The 19,512-nt window shown below is 36.0% G+C and overlaps 1 protein-coding gene across 1 annotated transcript in view; it reads left to right on the top strand.

Moving 5' to 3' along the window:
- Positions 1-3,860: 3,860 nt before the first annotated feature.
- Positions 3,861-19,512, top strand: part of ADGRE3 (adhesion G protein-coupled receptor E3) — a gene marked incomplete at both ends in the record, with an annotated part of 62,428 nt that continues 46,776 nt past the window's right edge. Inside the window, 3 exons of the mRNA XM_080917432.1 lie at positions 3,861-3,876; positions 4,636-4,758; positions 17,252-17,404. Coding sequence (XP_080773558.1) covers positions 3,861-3,876; positions 4,636-4,758; positions 17,252-17,404 — 292 coding nt within the window. The remainder of the gene's footprint in view (positions 3,877-4,635; positions 4,759-17,251; positions 17,405-19,512) is intronic.

Here is a 19,512-nt window from a genome sequence, read left to right as displayed (position 1 = left end):
TTTAACTTTCTCCTGAGAGATTCTTTCAGAGCCTGTGAAATACAGAGTCAGATGCTTTCAACTAATCGTTGGACAGAGAATGGGATCACCAAAGGAGGAGTTAGAAAAAAGGACTGAATGAGATGACGGGGTTTTCAACCCCATAGGAAGAACAACAATATCAACCAACCCCAAACCCCAGAGCTCCCAGGGACTAAACCACCAACTAAAGAGTACACATTGAGGGACCAATGGCTCCAGCCACATATGTAGCAGAGGATGGCCTTATTATGCACCAAGAGAGGAGAGGCTCATAGCCCTGTGAAGGCTTACTTCCCCAATGTAGTGGAATGCCAGGGCAGGGAGATGAGATGGAGAGGGTATGTGGTGGGAAACCCTCTCATAAAGGCAAGAGGAGGCAGAAAGGGATAGGGGAAGAGGATAGGGAGAGGGGAAGCTGGAAAAAAGGATAATATTTGAAATGTAAGTAAAGAAAATATCCAATAATAAATTTTGTTTTCTCATGGGTTAAAAAGAAGAAGAAAGAAAGAAACAGGTCTTATTAACAATGATAGGCATTCCGCAGGTCAAAAAAATATTTTCTAATTAGACAAAAGAAGGAAGCTGCAGTAGAAATTCTAATATCTGATAAAATAGACTGTCAACCAAAAATAATCAAAAGAGGTGTGGAAAGATACTTCATAGTTATTAAAGAAAAACCCTCTACACTGATATTCCAATTCTGAACATCTATGTCCCAAATGTAAGGCATCCAAATTCACAAGAGACACATACTAAAGCTTAAATCACAATCAAACCCAACACAATACTAGTGGTAGATTCCAACATCCTACCCTCATCAGTGAACAGTACATTGAGAAATATATTAAACAGAGAAATCATAAAAATAATAAGATGTTATGAAATAAAGAGGTCAGATTAATACATAACATTTCATCAAAACACAAATGAATATACCTTTTTCTCAGCATCACATGAAACGTCTCCAAAAATGATTATATGCACAGTAATGAAGCTTGTTGAAACATATACAAGAAAATTGAAATAATTCCCTGTCCCTGTACACAGCTGATTAAAGTTGGACTTCAACCATAACATAACTAGAAAAATCCTACAAACTCATGGAAACTAACAACCCTGAATTCAGTAATAACTAGGTCAGGAAAGAAATAAAGAAGAAATTCAGAAATTTCCAGAATTAATTAAAATTAAGGCATGACATATGCAAATTTATGGGAAACAATGAAAAAAGTTTTTAGAGCACTGAAATCTCATACTAGCAATTTAAATGTACATATGAATGCTGCAGAAAAAAGGAAGCAAACATACATAAGAGTAGTAAATAGCATAAAATAATCAAATTGTGGACTGAAATTAATAAATTAGAAACAAAGGGAACAATACAAAGATAAACAAAACCAAGAGCTGATTCTTAGAGAAAATCAACAAGACTGACTAATGATTAGTCAAACTAACTAAAAGGGAGTCATGACAATGGAATAGACAATTTTCGTAACAGACATCCACTTATCCAAGTTAAATCAAGATCAGATAAACAACTTAAAAGGTTCTATAATCTTTTAAAAAAGAGAGAACCAATCATCAAATTTTCAGAAACAAACAAATGAACAAGCCCAGGGAAATATGATTTTAGTACAGAATTCAAGGAGAATTCAAAGAAGAGCTAATACAAATGCTGTATAACTATTCTATAAAATAGAAACCTAAGGAACACTGTCAATCTCATTCTATGAGACCACACTCACCATGATACCTAAAGAACATGAAAATTTAGCAATGATAATTTCTAACCAAATTCTCTTATAAATATTAATGCAGAAATACTAAAAAATTACTCACAAACTGAATACAAGAACACACATCATATACCATGATCAAGTAGGTGTTATCCCAGGATACAGAGATGGTTCAATACATGAAAATTTATCAATGTAATTCACCTTTTTAAAAATTGAGAAAAATTGCACTATTCTTATTAGATACTGAAAAGGTCTTTGACAAATAAAACACCCCCTCATAGTAAAAGTCTTGGAGAGACTGGAGACAGAAACCTCATACATATACACAGTAACTACAACACATAGCAAGCTAATTACCAACATCTGTTAAATAGAGAAAACAAAGCAGTTCTACCAAAATCAGAAACAAGAGAAGCCTTACCATGCTCTCTATACTTATTCTATATAGCAACTGAAGTTCTAGTTAAAGCAATAAGAAAAGAGATGGCTATCAAGGACATATAAAATAAAAAATGGAGAAGTAAAAGTATCACTATTTGTGAATGTTATGTTAGTATTTATAACTGACCACCCAAATCATACCACTGAATTTCTACAGATGCTAATACTTTCAGCAAAGTAGTTAAATACAAATTAACTCAGAAAAATCAGAAATCCGCCTTTATGTGAAGGATAAACAGGCTGAAAAAGAAGTTAGAGAGATGACACCTGTCCTTCCTATGGTGTTGTAAACCCCTTCAGCCACTTCAGTTCTTTCTCTAGCTCCTCCACCGGGGTCTCTGTACCTTTAGTTCCAGTGTCTCCTCTAGACTGTATTTCCAATTTTTGACTGCTAACTGATGTAGAATGATCAAGACCACTATAGCAGTTTACAATCTAGCAGCTGGATGTGGGCTGTAAAAGTGAAGTAGTTGACCAAAGCTTGAGAACAAGCCAACAAGTGCTATTCCTCCATGATTTCTAATGCAAGCTCATTCCTGGATTCATGCTTTGCTTTTCCTTAATGGGGGATTGTAACCTGGAAGATCAAATAAACCTTTATTTCTCAAGGATTTTTGGACAAAATGTTTTAACACAGCAACAAAAAAGCTCATGCTGAAATGCACTTACTAATAATCAAAAATTTACTTATATGAATGTCGTCAGGCCAATGTAATAAAGATAATTTTACAAGTGAGGTGCCTTGTTTTTCATTTGAAAAGCAAAATCAGAAGTCATAGCAGTCAATAAGCTTTTCTTGGTCATCTAGCTCTCAACTTGTCAAGGGTTTTATAAATTAAACTAGTGTAAATTGAACTCTACTACCTTTATTTTTACTCTTCTGTGATTGACTTATAGTTTCCATGTACTCTTGTCTTGACTGGTCATGTCTTGATACCTCTCATCAAAGATGCCAAGAGTTGTTGTGGCTCTTCTTGTTTTTCTAAGGTTTAGATCCTTCAATGTGTGGTTAACTGGGGGTGGTCTCCCTTTTCTTCTCCTCCTACTCCTTTTTCTTCTTCCTCCTCATTTTCATTGGAATAACTGGAGATATTTTATTTTATAAGCTGTCCTTAGCCAGAATTTATTCTTTTGTAGTTAGATGGAAAAGAAACATAGACTAGAGGACAATGGTGCCTTGCTTGTCTTTCTCAGAGAGGTCAAAGAGGAATTGACCAATGGGAGTCCACCAGAGTCAGGTAGAGATTGCAGGATGGCCTTTTGTTTCCCAGAACACTCTACTCCCTCTTATTTGGTAAGCTTTTCTTCATATAGTGATTGCGTTTGTAATATACACGGTGGGTTTAGAGGCTAGAGCTGATAAGAGGAATCATTTAATATAGAACAGAGATTTGGGTGTGGCTTTTGTGTGAAAGCCCTGGAGAAAGTTTTCACTAGTAGGTTCACAAGAAAAATATTACATATGTTTCACTCTTTAGTATTTTCACAATCCAACACAACAATGGTGGTAAAGTAATATTTATACAAGTTGTATTTATACGGTGGACAAAGCCTATATAACTCTGAAGCAAAACTAGACTGCTAAAGACCACAACCAGAATATTTTCTTTTCTTTTTCTTTCAGTTTCTTTCATCCTGTTTATCTGGTCATTTTTACAAATGGTGGATATTTCAGGTGAGTCTATTCATGGTTAATATCAGGGAAAAAGATAGTGGGATATGAAATACTGTTCTATGTAAGGGAAATGTTCACTGTTAAGTGTAAAACTATGAGCGTTATATTTTTATACCTTAAATACCACCGCTCTTTTTAAATATCTTCAACTTCACCATTACTGTTTACAAAACTCAGCTGAGTAACTACACCTGTAATTGTATTTGATGCTTAAGATGTCACCATGAAGAAGACATAAAAACTATAAAAATGACATAATGCACACATGATTTTTAGTTTGCCTGAGTAGAAAGGAGCTAGGTCCAAGTCACAGAACTGGCAGATGCTAACTCTGGTCTTTCCCCCTCCCTGTATCTTTGATGTGATACATGTTTCAAACTCAGGTCATCATACGTATACATCAAATTTATATAAAATTATGTATAATTTATAGACAATTCATCTCCACAGCTCTTGAAGCTGAAGTTCTGTTTAATATATCCATTATGTAAGTCACTGAGTTAATGAGCCATTACTTATTAATAGGCATTAATAACTTGTCCTTTGGTGATTGAAGATGGCTTGGCTAGAGAAATATCCCAGAGAAGAAAAAACAAGGTCTCCCAATTGAAATGTGACAATTTGTGAAATAGATATTTCTAGTAAAAATATATACAGAAAGGTCTCTTCAGCATCTATATTTAACATTGGTATGGTCATAATATGATATGCTTCAAAGGTTATGAGAAAATACATCAATGAAATGTTTGTTTCTTGCAGCTTCCTGTCCCCAATGCAATGAAAATGCTAGATGCTTCAATAGTACCCACTGTATTTGTAAAGAAGGATTCTGGACTGGCTCAATAACTAGAAGGGTTATTGAGCCCCATGTGAAATGTCAAGGTAAAAAGTTTATCCTCATATTTTTTCTATTTTTGTGATTAATACCATGAGTAACCTAGGAAGAAAATGGTCCTTTTCATTCTAAACTTCAAGGTAACATTCTATTGCAGAGGAAAGTTAGAGAAGGCAATCAAGGTAAAAACAAAAAACAATCAACAAGCAAACAAAAAACAAAATTGGAGAAAGAGAATGAATCAGAGACCATGCAGGGGTATTGATTAATTGCTTTTCTTCATGGTTATTTCAACATAGTAATTTGAAGGAGAATGAGCTATATAGGGTCATATATTTAACTGCTTGGTTATCGGTTGGTGGAATTTTAGAAGGGATTAGGAATTATGAGCTTGTTAAAGGACTTTTGGCAATAGGGGTGAATTTTGACATTTTAAAATGCCACTCTCCATTAGCTACCTCTTTCCTTTATGCTTGTAGATGTGATCACATATAACATGTCAAATACTGCCCCATCACAGTTCATAAACACCTGTTGTCCTTATTCATGCCATGATAAGACCCTATAATTAAATGCCTTCTTTTATAGATGTTATTTGTCCCAGGATCTCTTCACAACAATAAAACTGTCTTAAGACAGCATTTTTCTTCAATTAAGTTTCTTATTTTAAAACAGACCTTCTTTTTGCCAAGTAGAGAAAGAAAAAAAATCCTAAAAAAACAAAAATGTTTAATTTAATCAACTGCCTAAGCAGACATTGATATATCATGTAGATCTCAAAGACCTTTAGAAGAATCACTCACAAAGTGACAAGGGAAAGATGTTAACCAAGTGCATTTGTGTGATATTCTTTTGGTAGAAAGGGACTTTGTGACTCTTAAGTTCAAGGAATCTTTAATTTGTAGGCCCTTTTATTAGTTTCATGAATGTTGTGACAAAATATCCTGAAACAAACAATTTAGGGGAGCAAATATTTGTCTTAGCACACAATACCAGGTTACACTTCATTACTGTAGGAAATTCATGGTGGGAGAAATTGTATTTTATTTATTTTTTGAGGCTGAAAGGCAAATTTATTTTGTTCCAATCTGCTTTTACACCATTTTAATTGCATGCAAGCAATAAAGTCAGTTATATGTTTTAAGGGAACAAACAAGACAATAAACACAAATAGTCAAGGAACAAACAAGGAAATAAAGAAAGTCTCATTATCACTGTTTCTAAGGACTTCTAAGGATGACCAAGATATCTGAACCCAATTTCTATCCTAGGCCAAAGTCATATTTTTGCCTGAAGCCTATTTCTTTGTTCTAGCCTAAAATCAGATTTCTCCCTGAGTTTACTTCTTGTCTTGATCCAATGTCAAATTCCTGCCTGGAAGAGCTCTACATTCTTGTCCTGATCCAATGTCAAATTCCTGCCAAGAGGCTCCAAAAGCTCTCCATATATTTTCCCTTTACATTTTGTAAACAAGACTGTGTCTGTCTTAGGTTGTTCTGACAAGAATGCCTTCCTTACCTGTCTTAAAATATGCATTATCAAAAGCAATGCATTTCTGTCTTATGCTGGTAAGGCTCTGTACAGAATCTTACCTGTCTCTGACTGCCAGCCTGTTAAATTAATAATTCTAGGGGTCTATTTTTAGTTTCAAGTAATGTACTTTGACTGCCAACATATGGATATTGTTAAAGGCAAGCATTATCATGACGGGCAGAAAAAAAAGTATTCCCAGGAAAAGAAAAGCTAGCATAATCAAGTGATATATGCAATTCTTCAACCTTGACCAAGATGGAAATACTGATTTTAAGCCATGAATAATCTTCTCAGCAATTTTATCTGCAGCATCAAAGCTCAATGGAGCAGATTCTTTACATTCATAATTTATGTATGAAATTTAAACATCTACAGAGGTGTGAATGTTATACCAAATACCCTGGAAGTGTCTTTGAACCTTTTTCCAATTATAGAGACTGTCGTTGTAAATTTTAGAAGTAACATAAATCTATTTATATTTAGCGGGATACTTAAGATGGCTTCTTACTTTTAAACTTTGAACCTCCTCTCCAATAATTTGAATAGTAATATAAAGAACATCATCCATTGTTCCAAAAGCTTATTTAAATCCTCTTGAATGCTCAAACATTAGTGACATTGTTTTTTGCTAAATTATTAGCAAAAGTGGGTAGGTGAAGAAGTCATAATTTTAATTTTCACAATTAAATCTGCATCTATAACTCCTGGGGCAATCATCAATCCTGCTATAGTGGCCCAGAATTAGTATCTCCAAATGCCCTGCCTGATGCTTTAATCAGCCTATCAACAAACTCCTAAAAAGGTTCATCATGTCCCTGCTTTATATTTGAAATATCTTGAGACAAATCTTATTTATTAGGCTCAGTATTCCAGGCTCTATGAGCAGCAGAAATTTCAGCATAAGTATCAGGATTAAATTGTAACTGCTTCTGAATATTGTAATATTGGCCCTCTGTTAACATCTTAGAAGTTACTGGATCATCAGTTCAAGCTCTAACTCTGCTGTCTGCTAATATCTTTCAAAAAAATCTTTATTTGCCACAGCACAAGCTGTTTGCAATATGCAACCTAAGTGGACAGACTTTCTAACATAGATGTGGTGAAAAGAACAGTAGGTCCATACTGAGCACAGAAGTGTTTAATTCCTTTAGCTGTTTAAAGTGAATGGGACTGTGATATATAACAGAATTCTGATGTTGATTCTGTACTTCAAAGGTATTTTTGCTCATCTAGGCTTTAGCATAATTTTTTCTTATGTTATTGGATATTCTCTATATTTAACTTTCAGGTGTTAATCCCTTTCCACCAATCCTATTCCCCTCCCCTTCCCATTGCTTCCATGAAGGTGGTCCCTCTCCCAACCTACCTCTCCCACCTCACCTTCTTGGCATTCTGCCACACTAGGAAAACCAGCCTTTGAGGGATCAAAGTCCTCTCCTATCACTGATGCCAGAGAATAATATCCACTTCCGCATATGCACCTGGAGCCATGGGTCTCTGCATAAGAACTCATTGGGTTGTGTTTTAGTCACTGGGAGCTGTGGTGGTTTGGTTAATTGATAATTTTGTTCTGCCCATGGGGTTGCAGAACCTGTCATATCCTTCAGCCCTTTCTCTAGCTCCTCTAGTGGTGTCCTTGTGTTCCATTTGATGATTAGCTGCAAGCATTCTCCTCTGTATCAGTATGGCTCTGGCAAAGCCTCTGAAAAGGCATTCATATCAGATTACTGCCAGTAAGCGCTACTTGGCATCAGCAACAGTGTGTGGATTTAGTGGCTTCATTTGGGAAGGATCCCCAGGAGAGGCAGTCTCTGGATGACCTTCATTCCAATCCCTGCTTCTCTATTATCTTCATTATCACCTCCCATAAGTGATTTGTTCTCCCTTTTAAGAAGAACTGAGGCCATCACATTTTAGCCTTCCATTTTGGAGCTTCAAAGATCTGAGAGTTGTTTCTGGGATTTTCAGAGCTTTCTGGGACTAGTATGAAATTATCAATGACTGCATATCATGTATGTTCCTTTGTGACTAGGTTACCTCAATCAGGATGATATTCTCTAGTTCCATCCATTTGCTTAGGAATTTTGTAAAGTCATTGTTTCTAATATCTGAGTAGTACTATATTGTGTAAATGCACATTTTCTGTATCCATTCCTCGGTTGAAAGACATCTGGGTTCTTTCGAGCTTCTGGCTATTAAAAATAAGGCTGCTATGAACATGATGGAGTGTGTGTCCTTATATGTTAGAGGATCTTTGGGGTATATACCAAGAAGTGGAATAACTGCGTCTTCAGGTAGTACTGTGCCCAATTTTCAGAGGAACAGCCAAACTGATTTCCCAAGTGGTTGTACGAGCTTCCAACCCCACCAACAGTGGAGAAGTGTTTCTCTTTTCATCCTTGCCAGCATCTGCTGTCATCTGGGTTTTTAAACTTAGCCATTCTAACTGGTGTGAGGCGAAATCTCAGGGTTATTTAATTTGCATTTCCCTGATGACTAGGGATGTTGAACATTTCTATAGGTGCTTCTCAGCCATTCTATATTAATCGGATAAGACTTCTTTGTTTAGCACTGTATACCATTTTTAATAGAATTGTTTGATTCTATAAGCTTTAACTTTTTGGATGCTTTATACATATTGGATATTAGACTTGTATCAGATGTGGAATTAGTAAAGATCTTATCCCATTCTGTTGTCTACCAATTTGGTTTCTTGACAGTGTCCTTAGCCTTACAGAAACTTTGTAATCTTATAAGATCCCATTTATAATTTTTTTATGTTGTAATATTTTATTTTATTTTTTTATTTTAACAACTTTATTTTAAAGAACAAAGAAAAATGTACAGATTTTAAGCATTTTTTGCATAAAAGTATATAATACATTTTTGTCAGTACTTGTTTTTTTGTTTTTTGTTTTTTTTTTTTTTTTTTTTTTTTTTTTTTTAAGGTTTGATAGTGTGATCAAGATCCCACAAGTTACAATAAGCAATAAGTACATGTAAAACAAGGTGCAACCTGGAAATAGTAAAAGATTTCTTGGTGTGTAAAGATTTTTTTTTTAACAATGAGCAGTAAGTACATGTAATACAGGGTTCAACCCGGAATTTGTCAATGTATTCTTGGTGGGTAAGGATTGAGCATGACTATTTTTATTGTTTTGTTTTGTTTTTCTTGGACTTCATACAGTCTGTGAGTTGTTTCTGGGGCAGTGCGAGCCTCTGAGGTTAACTTCCCAATATCAGTGACTGCATATTATGTCTGTTCTTTTGTGACTTGGTTATCTCACTCAGGATGATATTCTCTAGATGCAGCCATTTTCTTAAAAATTTGACTAAGTCATTTTTTCTGGTGGCTGAGTAGTATTCCATTGTGTAAATGTACCACAATTTTTGTATCCATTCATCTTCTGAATAACATCTGGGTTCTTTCCAGCTTCTAGCTCTTATAAATATAGATGCTATGAAGATTGTGGTGCATATACCTTTGTTGTGTATTAAAGTGTCTCTGGGGTATATGCCCAGAAGTTGAATAGCTGGGTCTTAAGGTAGTACTATGTCCAAATTTCTGAGGTATCGCCAGACTAATTTCCAGGGTGGTTGTATTACTTTGCAACCCCACCAACAGTGGAGAAGTGTTCCTCTTTATCCACAACCTCACCAGCATCTGTTGTCATCTGATATTTGGATCTTGGCCAATCTGACTGGTGTGAGGTGGAATCTCAGGGTTGTTCTGATTTGAATTTCTCTGATGGCTAAGGATGTCAAGTACTTCCTCAGATGTTTCTCAGCCATTCCAAATCCTGAGCTGAGAATGTTTTGTTTAGCTCTTTACCCCATTTTTAATAGGGTTGTTTGATTCTCTGGTGTCTAGCTTTTTGAGTTCCTTGTATACCTTGGATATTAGGCCTCTATCTGATGTGGAGTTGGTAAAGATTTTTTCCCATTCTGTTGGCTGCAGTTTTGTTTTCTTGACAATGTCCTTAGCCTTACAAAAACTTTGCAATCTCATTAAGTCCCAATTGTTAATCTTTGACCTTAGAGCTTGAGCCATTGGTGTTTTGTTCAGAAAATTCTCTCCTGTGCCTATGTATTCTAAGATTTTCTCTACTTTCTCATCTAATAGTTTCAGTGTATCTGGCTTAATGTGGAGATCTTTGATTCACTTACATTTGAGCTTTGTACAAGGAGAAAAGAAAGGGTCTATTTTCATTCTTTTGCATGCTGAGTGCCAGTTGGACCAGCACCATTTGTTGAATAGGCTGTCATTTTTCCATTAAATGTTTAGGGCTCCTTTGTCAAAAATCAGGTAATCATATACATGAGGGCTCATTTCTGGATCTTCTATTCTATTTCATTGATCCTCATGCCTATTTCTGTACCAGTACCATGCAGTTTTCAGCTCAATTGCCTTGTAATATAGCTTGAGATCAGGGATAGTGATTCCTGCAGATTTTTTCTTGTTGTTGACGATGGATTTCGCTATTCTAGGTCTTTTGTTATTCCATATGAAATTGCACATTGATCTTTCCAATTCAATGAAGTACTGGGTTGAAATTTTGATGGGGATTGCATTAAATCTGTAGATTGCTTTTGGTAGGATGGCCATTTTTAAAATGTTGATCCTTCCAATTCATGAGCATGGGAGATTTTTCCATTTTCTGAGATCATCCTCAATTTCCTTCTTTAGAAGTTTGAAGTTCTTGTCATACAGGTCCTTCACTTGCTTAGTTAGACTAACACCAAGGTATTTCATAGTTTTTCTGAGGATTGTGAAGGTTACCTTTTCCCTAATTTCTTTCTCCACATGTTTGTCCTTTGAGTATAGGAAGGCTACTGATCTGTTTGAGTTAATTTTGTATCGAGCTACTTTGCTGAACTTGTTTATCAGCTGTAGGAGTTCTCTGGTGGAATTTTTGGGGTCACTTATGTACACTATCATGTCATTGGCAAAGAGTGATATTTTTCTCTCTTACTTTGTGATTTGATTCCCCTTGATCTCCTTTTGCTGTCTAATTGCTCCAGCCAGGACTTCCAGTACTAGGTTGAATAGGTAGGGGGAGAGTGGGCAGCCTTGTCGAGTCCCTGATTTTAGTGGGATTGCTTCAAGTTTCCAACCATTAAGTTTGATGTGGGCTGTTGGTTTGCTGTATATTCCTTTTATTATGTTTAGGTATGGACCTTGGATTCCTGTTCTTTCCAGGACTTTTAACATGAAGGGGTGTTGGATTTTGTCAAATGTTTTCTCAGCATCTAGTGAGATGATCATGTGATTTTGTTCTTTGAGTTTGTTTATATGGTGGATTACATTGATGGACTTCCTTATAGTAAACCATCCCTGAATCCCAGAGATGAAGGCTACCTGGTCATGATGAATGATCACTTTGATGTGTTCTTGGATTCGGTTTGCAAGGATTTTGTTGAGTATTTTTGCATCGATGTTCATAAGTGAGATTGGTCTGAAGTTCTCTTTCCTTGTAGGGTCTTTGTGTGGTTTAGGAATGAGGGTTATTGTAGCCTCAAAAAACAAGATAGGTAGTATTCCATCTGATTCTATCTTGTGGAATAGTTTGGAGAGTATTGGTGTTATATCCACAATAAATGTCTGATAAAATTCCGCATTGAATCTGTGTGGACCTACGCTTTTTTTGGTTGGGAGGCTTTTGATGACTTCTTCTATTTCCTTAGGTATTATGGGAATATTTAGATGGTTTACTTGGTCCTGGTTTAACTTTAGGATTTTATATCTGTCTAGGAATTCATCCATTTATTCCAGATTTTCCAATTTTGTGGAGTATAAGTTTTTGTAGTAGGATCTGATGATTTCTTGAATTTCCTTAGTTTCAGTTGTTATGTCTCCACTTTCCTATCTGATTTTGTTTATTTGTATACTCTCTCTTTGCCCTCTAGTTAGTGTGGCTAGGGGTTTATCAATCTTGTTGATTTTCTCAAAGAACCAACTCTTGGTTTTGTTGATTGTTTCAATGGTTCTTTTTGTTTCTATTTGGTCTATTTCTGCCCTAATTTTGATTATTTCATGCTGTATACTCTTCTTCGGTATATCTGCTTCCATTTGTTCTAGGGCTTTTAGCTGTGATGTCAAGTTGTTGATGTAAGCTCTCTCCGGTTTTTTGGGAAGCACTTAGGGCTATGAGTTTTCCTCTCAGTACTTCTTTCATTGCATCCCATTGGTTTGGATATATTGTGTTTTCTTTTTCATTGAATTCTAGAAAATCTTTAATTTCTTTCTTTATTTCTTCTTTGACCCTGCTATCGTTTAACAGAGCGTTGTTTAGTTTCCATGTGTATGTGGGCTTTTTGTTGTCTTTGTTGTTGTTAAAGACCAGCTGTAGACTATGGTGGTCTGAGAGGATGCATGGGAGTATTTCAATCTTCTTATATCGATTGAGCCTTGTTTTGTGTCCAATTATGTGGTCAATTTTCGAGAAGGTGCAATGAGGTGATGAGAAGAAGGTGTATTCTTTTACTTTAGGATGATATGTTCCTTAGATATCTATTAATTCTAGTTGGTTCAAAGTCTCTGCTAGTTTTGCAGTGTCCTTGTTCAGTTTCTGTTTCCATGATCTGTCCATTGGTGAGAGTGGGGTATTAAAGTCTACCACTATTATTATGTGGGGTAAAATGTATTTTTTGAGCTTTAGTAGGGTTTCTTTTATGAATGTGGGTGCTTTTTTATTTGGAGCATATATGTTAAGTATTGAGAGTTCCTCCTGACAGATTTCCCCAGTAAAAGTAAAAAGTGTCCTTCCTTGTCTTTTTTGATTACTTTTGGTTGGAAATTTACTTTATTCGATAGTAGAATAGCCAGTCCAGCTTGCTTCTTGGGACTGCTTGCTTAGAAGTTTTTTTTCCCACCCTTTTACTCTGTGATACTCTCTGTCTTTGCCTCTGAGATGAGTTTCCTGTATGCAAGAATATGCTGTATTTTGTTTATGTATCCAGTCTGATAGCCTATGTCTCTTTATTGGGTAGTTGAGTCCATTTATGTTAATAGATATCAAGGAATAGCAGTTTCTGTTTTCTGCTCTTATTGCTTTTGTAGGTTGAGTTGTATCTGTGTCTTTTTCTTCTTTTGGTTTTCTTGTTTAGGAGTTTTCTTGTTTTTACTAGGATGTAGTTCCCCTCTTTGTATTGGGTTTTCCACCTTTAATTTGTTGTAGTGCTGTGTTTGTGGTCAGATATTGTGTAAATTTAGATTTGTCTTGAAGTATCTTCATCTCTCCATCTATGGTGATTGAGAGTTTTGCTGTGTATAGCAGCTTGGGCTGGCACTTGTGCTCTCTTAGGGTGTGCATGATGTCTGTCCAGGCTCTTTTAATTTTCTTAGTCTCTGTTGAGAAATCGGGTGTGATTCTGATTGGTCTGCCTTTATATGTTACCTGACCTTTTCCCCTTATTGCTTTTAGTATTCTTTCTTTGCTTTGGGCTCTTGGTGTTTTGACTATTATGTGTTAGGAGGTATTTCTTTTCTGGTCCAACCTATATGGAGTTCTGAAGGCTTCTTTTATGCTGGTGGTCATCTCATTCTTTAGGGTAGGGAAGTTTTCTTCTACGATTTTGTTGAAGATATTTACTGTGCCTCTTAGTTGTTACTCTTCTCCTTCTTCTATTCCTATTATCCTTAGGTTTGGTCTTCTCATTGTGTCCTGGATTTCCTGGACATTTTGGGTTAGGAGATTTTTGTTTTTTGCATCTTCTCTGGCTGTTTTGTCTATGTTTACAATGTTGTCTTCTACCCCCAAGATTCTCTCTTCCATCTCTTGTAGTCTATTGGAAATTCTTGCTTCTGTGACTCCTGATTTCTTTTTTTGGTGTTCTGACTCTAGGGTTATCTCTTTTAGTGTTTTCTTTATTGTGTCAATTTCCATTTTAAATTCCCTCTTCCATTCTTTCATCTCTTCGGTTCTGTTTTCCTCTAGTTCTTTGAGTTCTTTGAGTGTTTTTCTTGTTTCCTCTTTAAAAGCTTCTGATTCTTTTTGCTTTTCCTCCCGTTCTTGTTTAAGTATTTCTATCAGCATCTTGAGGTATGATTTCAGGTCTGTGTCTTTTTTTTTCTGGAGTGTTTGGCATTCCAATGTTTGCTGTTATGGGAGAGGTGGGTTCTAGTATTGCCCGGTTGTCTTGGTTTCCTTGGGATATACTTTCGCTTTCCTCTTGCCATCTTGTTGTCAGTGATATGTTCTTGCCTTTCCCTTGTATCTGGTCTGTGTTTCTGGATCTCCACTGGTCCAGGTGGCAGATGGGACGAGCCCTGTTCTGCGCCCTGAAGTTACTGCCAGGTGGAAACAGAAGTTCCAAAGTTGTGTTCCTGGTCCCTGAATCAGGCAGGGCAGGGGATGCTCTTTCTGTGCGCACTTCGCAGACATCTCTCTGCTCCCTGGCTGCCCAGATCTCCTACTCTCCAGTCTTTAAACCTTTAGGAGCTGCTGATCCAGTGGCAGATGGACCGCACCCTGTTCTGCGCCCTGAAGTCGCCGCCAGGTGGAAACAGAAGTTCCAAATTTGTGTTCCTGGTCCCTGGATCATGCAGGGCGGGGGGGGTGCTTTCCGTGCGCACTCCGCAGAGATCTCTCTGCTCCCTGGCTGCCTAGATCTCCTACTCACCAGTCTCTAAACCTTTAGGAACTGCTGGTGGGGGGGGGGCAGGTGGGCCGCCCCCTGTTCTGCGCTCTAAAATTCATTAATCTCTTTTATTTCTTCCTTGACCATGTTATTTTTGAGTATCACATTGTTCAGCTTCCATGTGTATGTGGTCTTTTTGTTATAAATTTTAGTCTATGATGATCTGACAGGATGCATTGAAGTATTCCAATCTTTCTATTCATCGAGGTTTAATTTGTGACCAACCATTAGTCAAATTTGAAAAAGTTGCCATGAGGTGCTAAGAAGTAGGTATATTCTGTGTTTTAGGGTAAAATGTTCTGTAGATGTCTTTTAATTCCAATTGGTTCATAACCTGTGCTATTTTTGCTGTGTCTCTGCTCAGTTTCTGCTTCCATAATCTGTCCATTGATAAGAGCTGGGTGTTGAAGTCTCCCACTATTATTGTGTGTAGTACAATATATGCTTTGAGCTTTAGTAGGGTTTTTTTAATGAATGTAGGTGCTCTTGTATTTGTAGCATAAATGTTCAGTATTGAAATTTTATCTTGATAAATATTTCCTGTGATGAGTAAAAACTATTCTTCCTTATCTTTTTTGATAACTTTTCATTGAAAATCTACTTTATTTGATATTAAAATGACTACTCCAGCTTGTTTCCTGGGGCCATTTGCTTGAAAGTTTTTTGTTTTTTTTTTTTTTTCTTTTTCTCCAGCCTTTTACTCTGAAGTAGTGTCTTTGTCTCTGAGATAAGTTGCCTGTATACAGCAAAAATTTATCCAGTCTAATAGTCTATGTCTCTTTTTGGGTAATTGAGTTCATTGATGTTAACAGATATTAAGGAATATTGATTGTTGCTGCCTGTTATTTTTGTTGTTAGTGGTAGAATTATGCTTGTGTGTCTTTCTTCTTTTTAGTTTTATTTGCATGATCATTTTTTTGCTTTTGCTAATGTATAGTTTCCCTCCTTGTATTGGATTTTCCATTTATTATCCTTTGTAGGGATAGATTTGTTGTCACATATTGTGTAAATTTGGTTTTGTCCTGGAATATCTTGGTTTCTCCATTTATGATATTTAAGAATTTTGCTGGATATAGTAACCTGGGCTAGCATTTGTGTTCTCTTGGAGTCTGTAGGATGCCTTTCGAGGATCTTCTAGCTTTCATAGTCTCTGTTGTGAAGTCTGGTGTAATTCTGATAGAGCTGCATTATATGTTACTTGACTTTTCTCTTATTGTTTTAATATTCTTTATTCTGTACATTTTGTGTTCTAATTATTATGGGATGGGAGAGTTTTCTTTTCTGGTATAATCTATTTGACATTCTGTAGGCATCTTGGATGTTGATGGACATCTGTTTTTGTTTGTTTGTTTTTCATTTAAAAAACATTTTTCTCTTTTTTAATTGGATAGTTTATGCATTTATATTTCAAATGTTATCCCCTTTCCTCTTTTCCTCTCCCATTCCCTCTCCCCCTATTTTTGTGGAGATGCTCTCCCTCCCACCCACCTGCTCTCATCTCAACATCTGGGTATTCCCCTACACTGGGAAAAAGAGCCTTCACAGGACTAAAGGCTTATCCTCCTATTAATGCTAGACAATGCTATTCTCTGCTACATATGCAGCTGTAGCCAAGGGTCCCCCATGTGTACTCTTTCATTGGTGGTTTGGTCCCTGGAAACTCGGGGGTTCTGGTTGATTGATATTGTTGCAAAATTTCTATAAGATAATGGATGCTGTCAGTAGAACAAACCAGCAACCAATAGATTGGGAAAAAGTCTTTACCAATCCTACATTCGATAGAGAGCTAATATCTAATATGTACAGCAGATGAAATGGAAAACAAATAGAATGATAAAATTTTATTGCCCCTAATAAAAATGGAGTAGAGAGCAAAACAAAGAATTCTCAACTGAAGAATATCAAATGGCCAAGAAGCACATAAAGAAATGGTCAACCTCCACAGTCACCAGGGAAATGCAAATCAAAACATCCATGAGACTCCACTCCACCTCAGAATGGCTATGATCAAAAATCAGCTGGCACAAGATGCTGGTGAGAATATGGAGAATGAGAAACTCTTCCATTCCTGGTGGAATGTTATCATACATTACAAGTCACAATTAACCATTCCTTCTTTAAGTTGCTCTGGAGACATACTAAGGTGCTTGGAAACATAAGAAAGACCATTACTTAGGGAGAGTGGAGTGAAGTTTATATATTAATTAAAGGAAAATGTGATCTTTATCATATTAGTTTAGCCTAACAGGACAAAAAAATATTTACTGGTAAATTTACAAATGAAATCTGGCAGTGGAGACTGTATAGTCAAGAGAAAGAGGCACTGATCTATGAAAATAAAAACATAAAATTTTTCTTGGTTTGCAGATATCAATGAGTGTCTGCTGGAAGAATTGGTGTGCAAGGACGTGTCATACTGTAGAAATAAAATTGGGACTTATATATGCAGCTGTGTAACAAAATATCCTTTGTTCAACTGGGTAGCTGGCATTATTAATATTGATCATCCTGATTGTTATGGTAAGTCTACTCATGATTTTTTTAACTAAACAGAAGGAGGTGGGTTGGTAGAGCTTGTGACAGCTATGCCATTATTATCCAGAATACTAGAATTATTTTGCATTTTCATACCCCATCCATTTGTTCCTGATCCTTTTGTAATTCGGTCACATTTAATTATTGAGATGAGATATTTACTTCTAAACATAAATCTTTTAAAACTATCTCCAATGCAAGCCTTTTCCCTTGATCTTTAAAAGAAGAGCTCTGGTGTTTTATAGAAGTTTGCAGAATTTTTATATTGCACCAATGCCAAATTTAATTCCTATGCCAATCTGTCTTTAAAGTAAACTCCATCTGTTTATGCTAATACTTTCAAGACTTGTGTTACATGTGACTTCATCCTACAGCAATGACAGATCAGTCTTTCAAGATCCAGAATACATTTTGTTGCTCAAGTCATGTAAAATGTCATACTTTTAAGGATGCTGTATTAAGATTTAGTGCTTCCACTTACAAATTGGTTTGGACATGCAATTAAAATAAGAAACTTATTTTTCATGCAATAAATTTTGATATATGTCTTCTACACACTGCTCCCAGGTCATCTATATTCTACCTACTGAACTTCAATTTCTTTTCCCCACTCTCTCTTTCTGCAAAACTCATAAAATAGATCAAACTCCAACAAGGCAAATAGTATTACAACAAAGCTGAAACAAACCTTCTCACACATGGAATTTTGTAGTTCTATTGTGTTGGTCAATCATCCATATACAAGGTTCCTATACTAGAGAATAGTTGATGTATTCATTGTCACTCCAATAGGAAGATTATCTTTCTTTTTCTGGCACATATCAATTCCTGATACCTTCTTGGTTGAGGTTGGAAATTTATATCTACTACCCCATTTTAGGGTTGGTTATCTTTATTTCAAGAATTAAATTTTTGCCTGAGTATATTAAAATGTGTCACATATAAATAAAAATAAAAGCATTATTTACTATGCTGTGTACAAATTGCCAAATAAGTTATCTAAGAATTCAGTAGAATAAAGCAAGAAATAAACCTACTTTTTGCACAATTTCTATATATAGAGGTCTAGATTTGGGTTAGCTGAGCTATCTGAATCTGAGTTCCTTGTTTCAGTCAAGATCATTATTAAAGGTATAGTTTCACTGTACATTGTATTGAGGCAAGACCTGCTGCTTACTCACCCACACAGCTGCTGACAGGATAGTTTAATGTTTGTCTTATTTTTAATGTCTTTCTTTTATGGACAGTATGATAGATATCCAGGAAATTTATGAATCTTCTCCACCACAATTCCTGCATTGAGTGTGCTACAACATGGCTTGGTTTATTTTCATAAAGGCTTCCTGTCAGCTCTTCCTCAAAGCTCTCTAAGCCTATGGTTGGATAATATTTATATCATCTCTGTCCCTCTATATGTGAGCATCAGATGACTGCCACACCAAGAAGCACTTATTCTGTGGATATAACAAAATTATGAGTCTTTGCATTATATTTCTACTTTCAGTAAAGAAGTTTTCCTCAATTAGTAACAATTTGGAAGCAATTTGACAAGCTTATTCAGTAAATTAACAGTATAATGTCATTGGACTCCATGGGGCCTTTGACTTCAGTCATTGGGATGCAACACTAGTTGTCAGCTCCACCTTGTAAAGTGGACCTTAATTTTCAGTAGTCACTCATACACATAATAGCCATGTCATGGAGTAATATGGCATGCAGGATTTATAATAAAGAAAAAAATTTGATGACAATTCCACTGCCACAGACTATACTTTACATCTCACCATTTTCAAATCTACAAGGCAGGGGATTATAGGCCGGCACAACTTGATTTCTACATGTCCTTTAGCCAACACTTTTGGTGCCATTAGCAATATGGTTTTGTCACCACATTCTTCCATCTAACCCAGAGTATTGGGAATAGGCTTTATAATTTCAGAGGATTAGCTGCTTCTATAGAAAATAATTTATAGGAAATATTCTCATCTCTGGCACAAAAACTCTCAATCAATGTTATTTTCTACTCACAATAAGTCTTTTTATGGGGGGATATTTTACAAATTTGTAAGATACTCAAGAGGCAGTGTTACATA

Source organism: Micromys minutus (assembly GCF_963924665.1).
Source record: "Micromys minutus genome assembly, chromosome: 5".
Lineage (NCBI taxonomy): Eukaryota > Metazoa > Chordata > Mammalia > Rodentia > Muridae > Micromys > Micromys minutus.
This window is presented reverse-complemented; position numbering and strand designations above follow the sequence as displayed.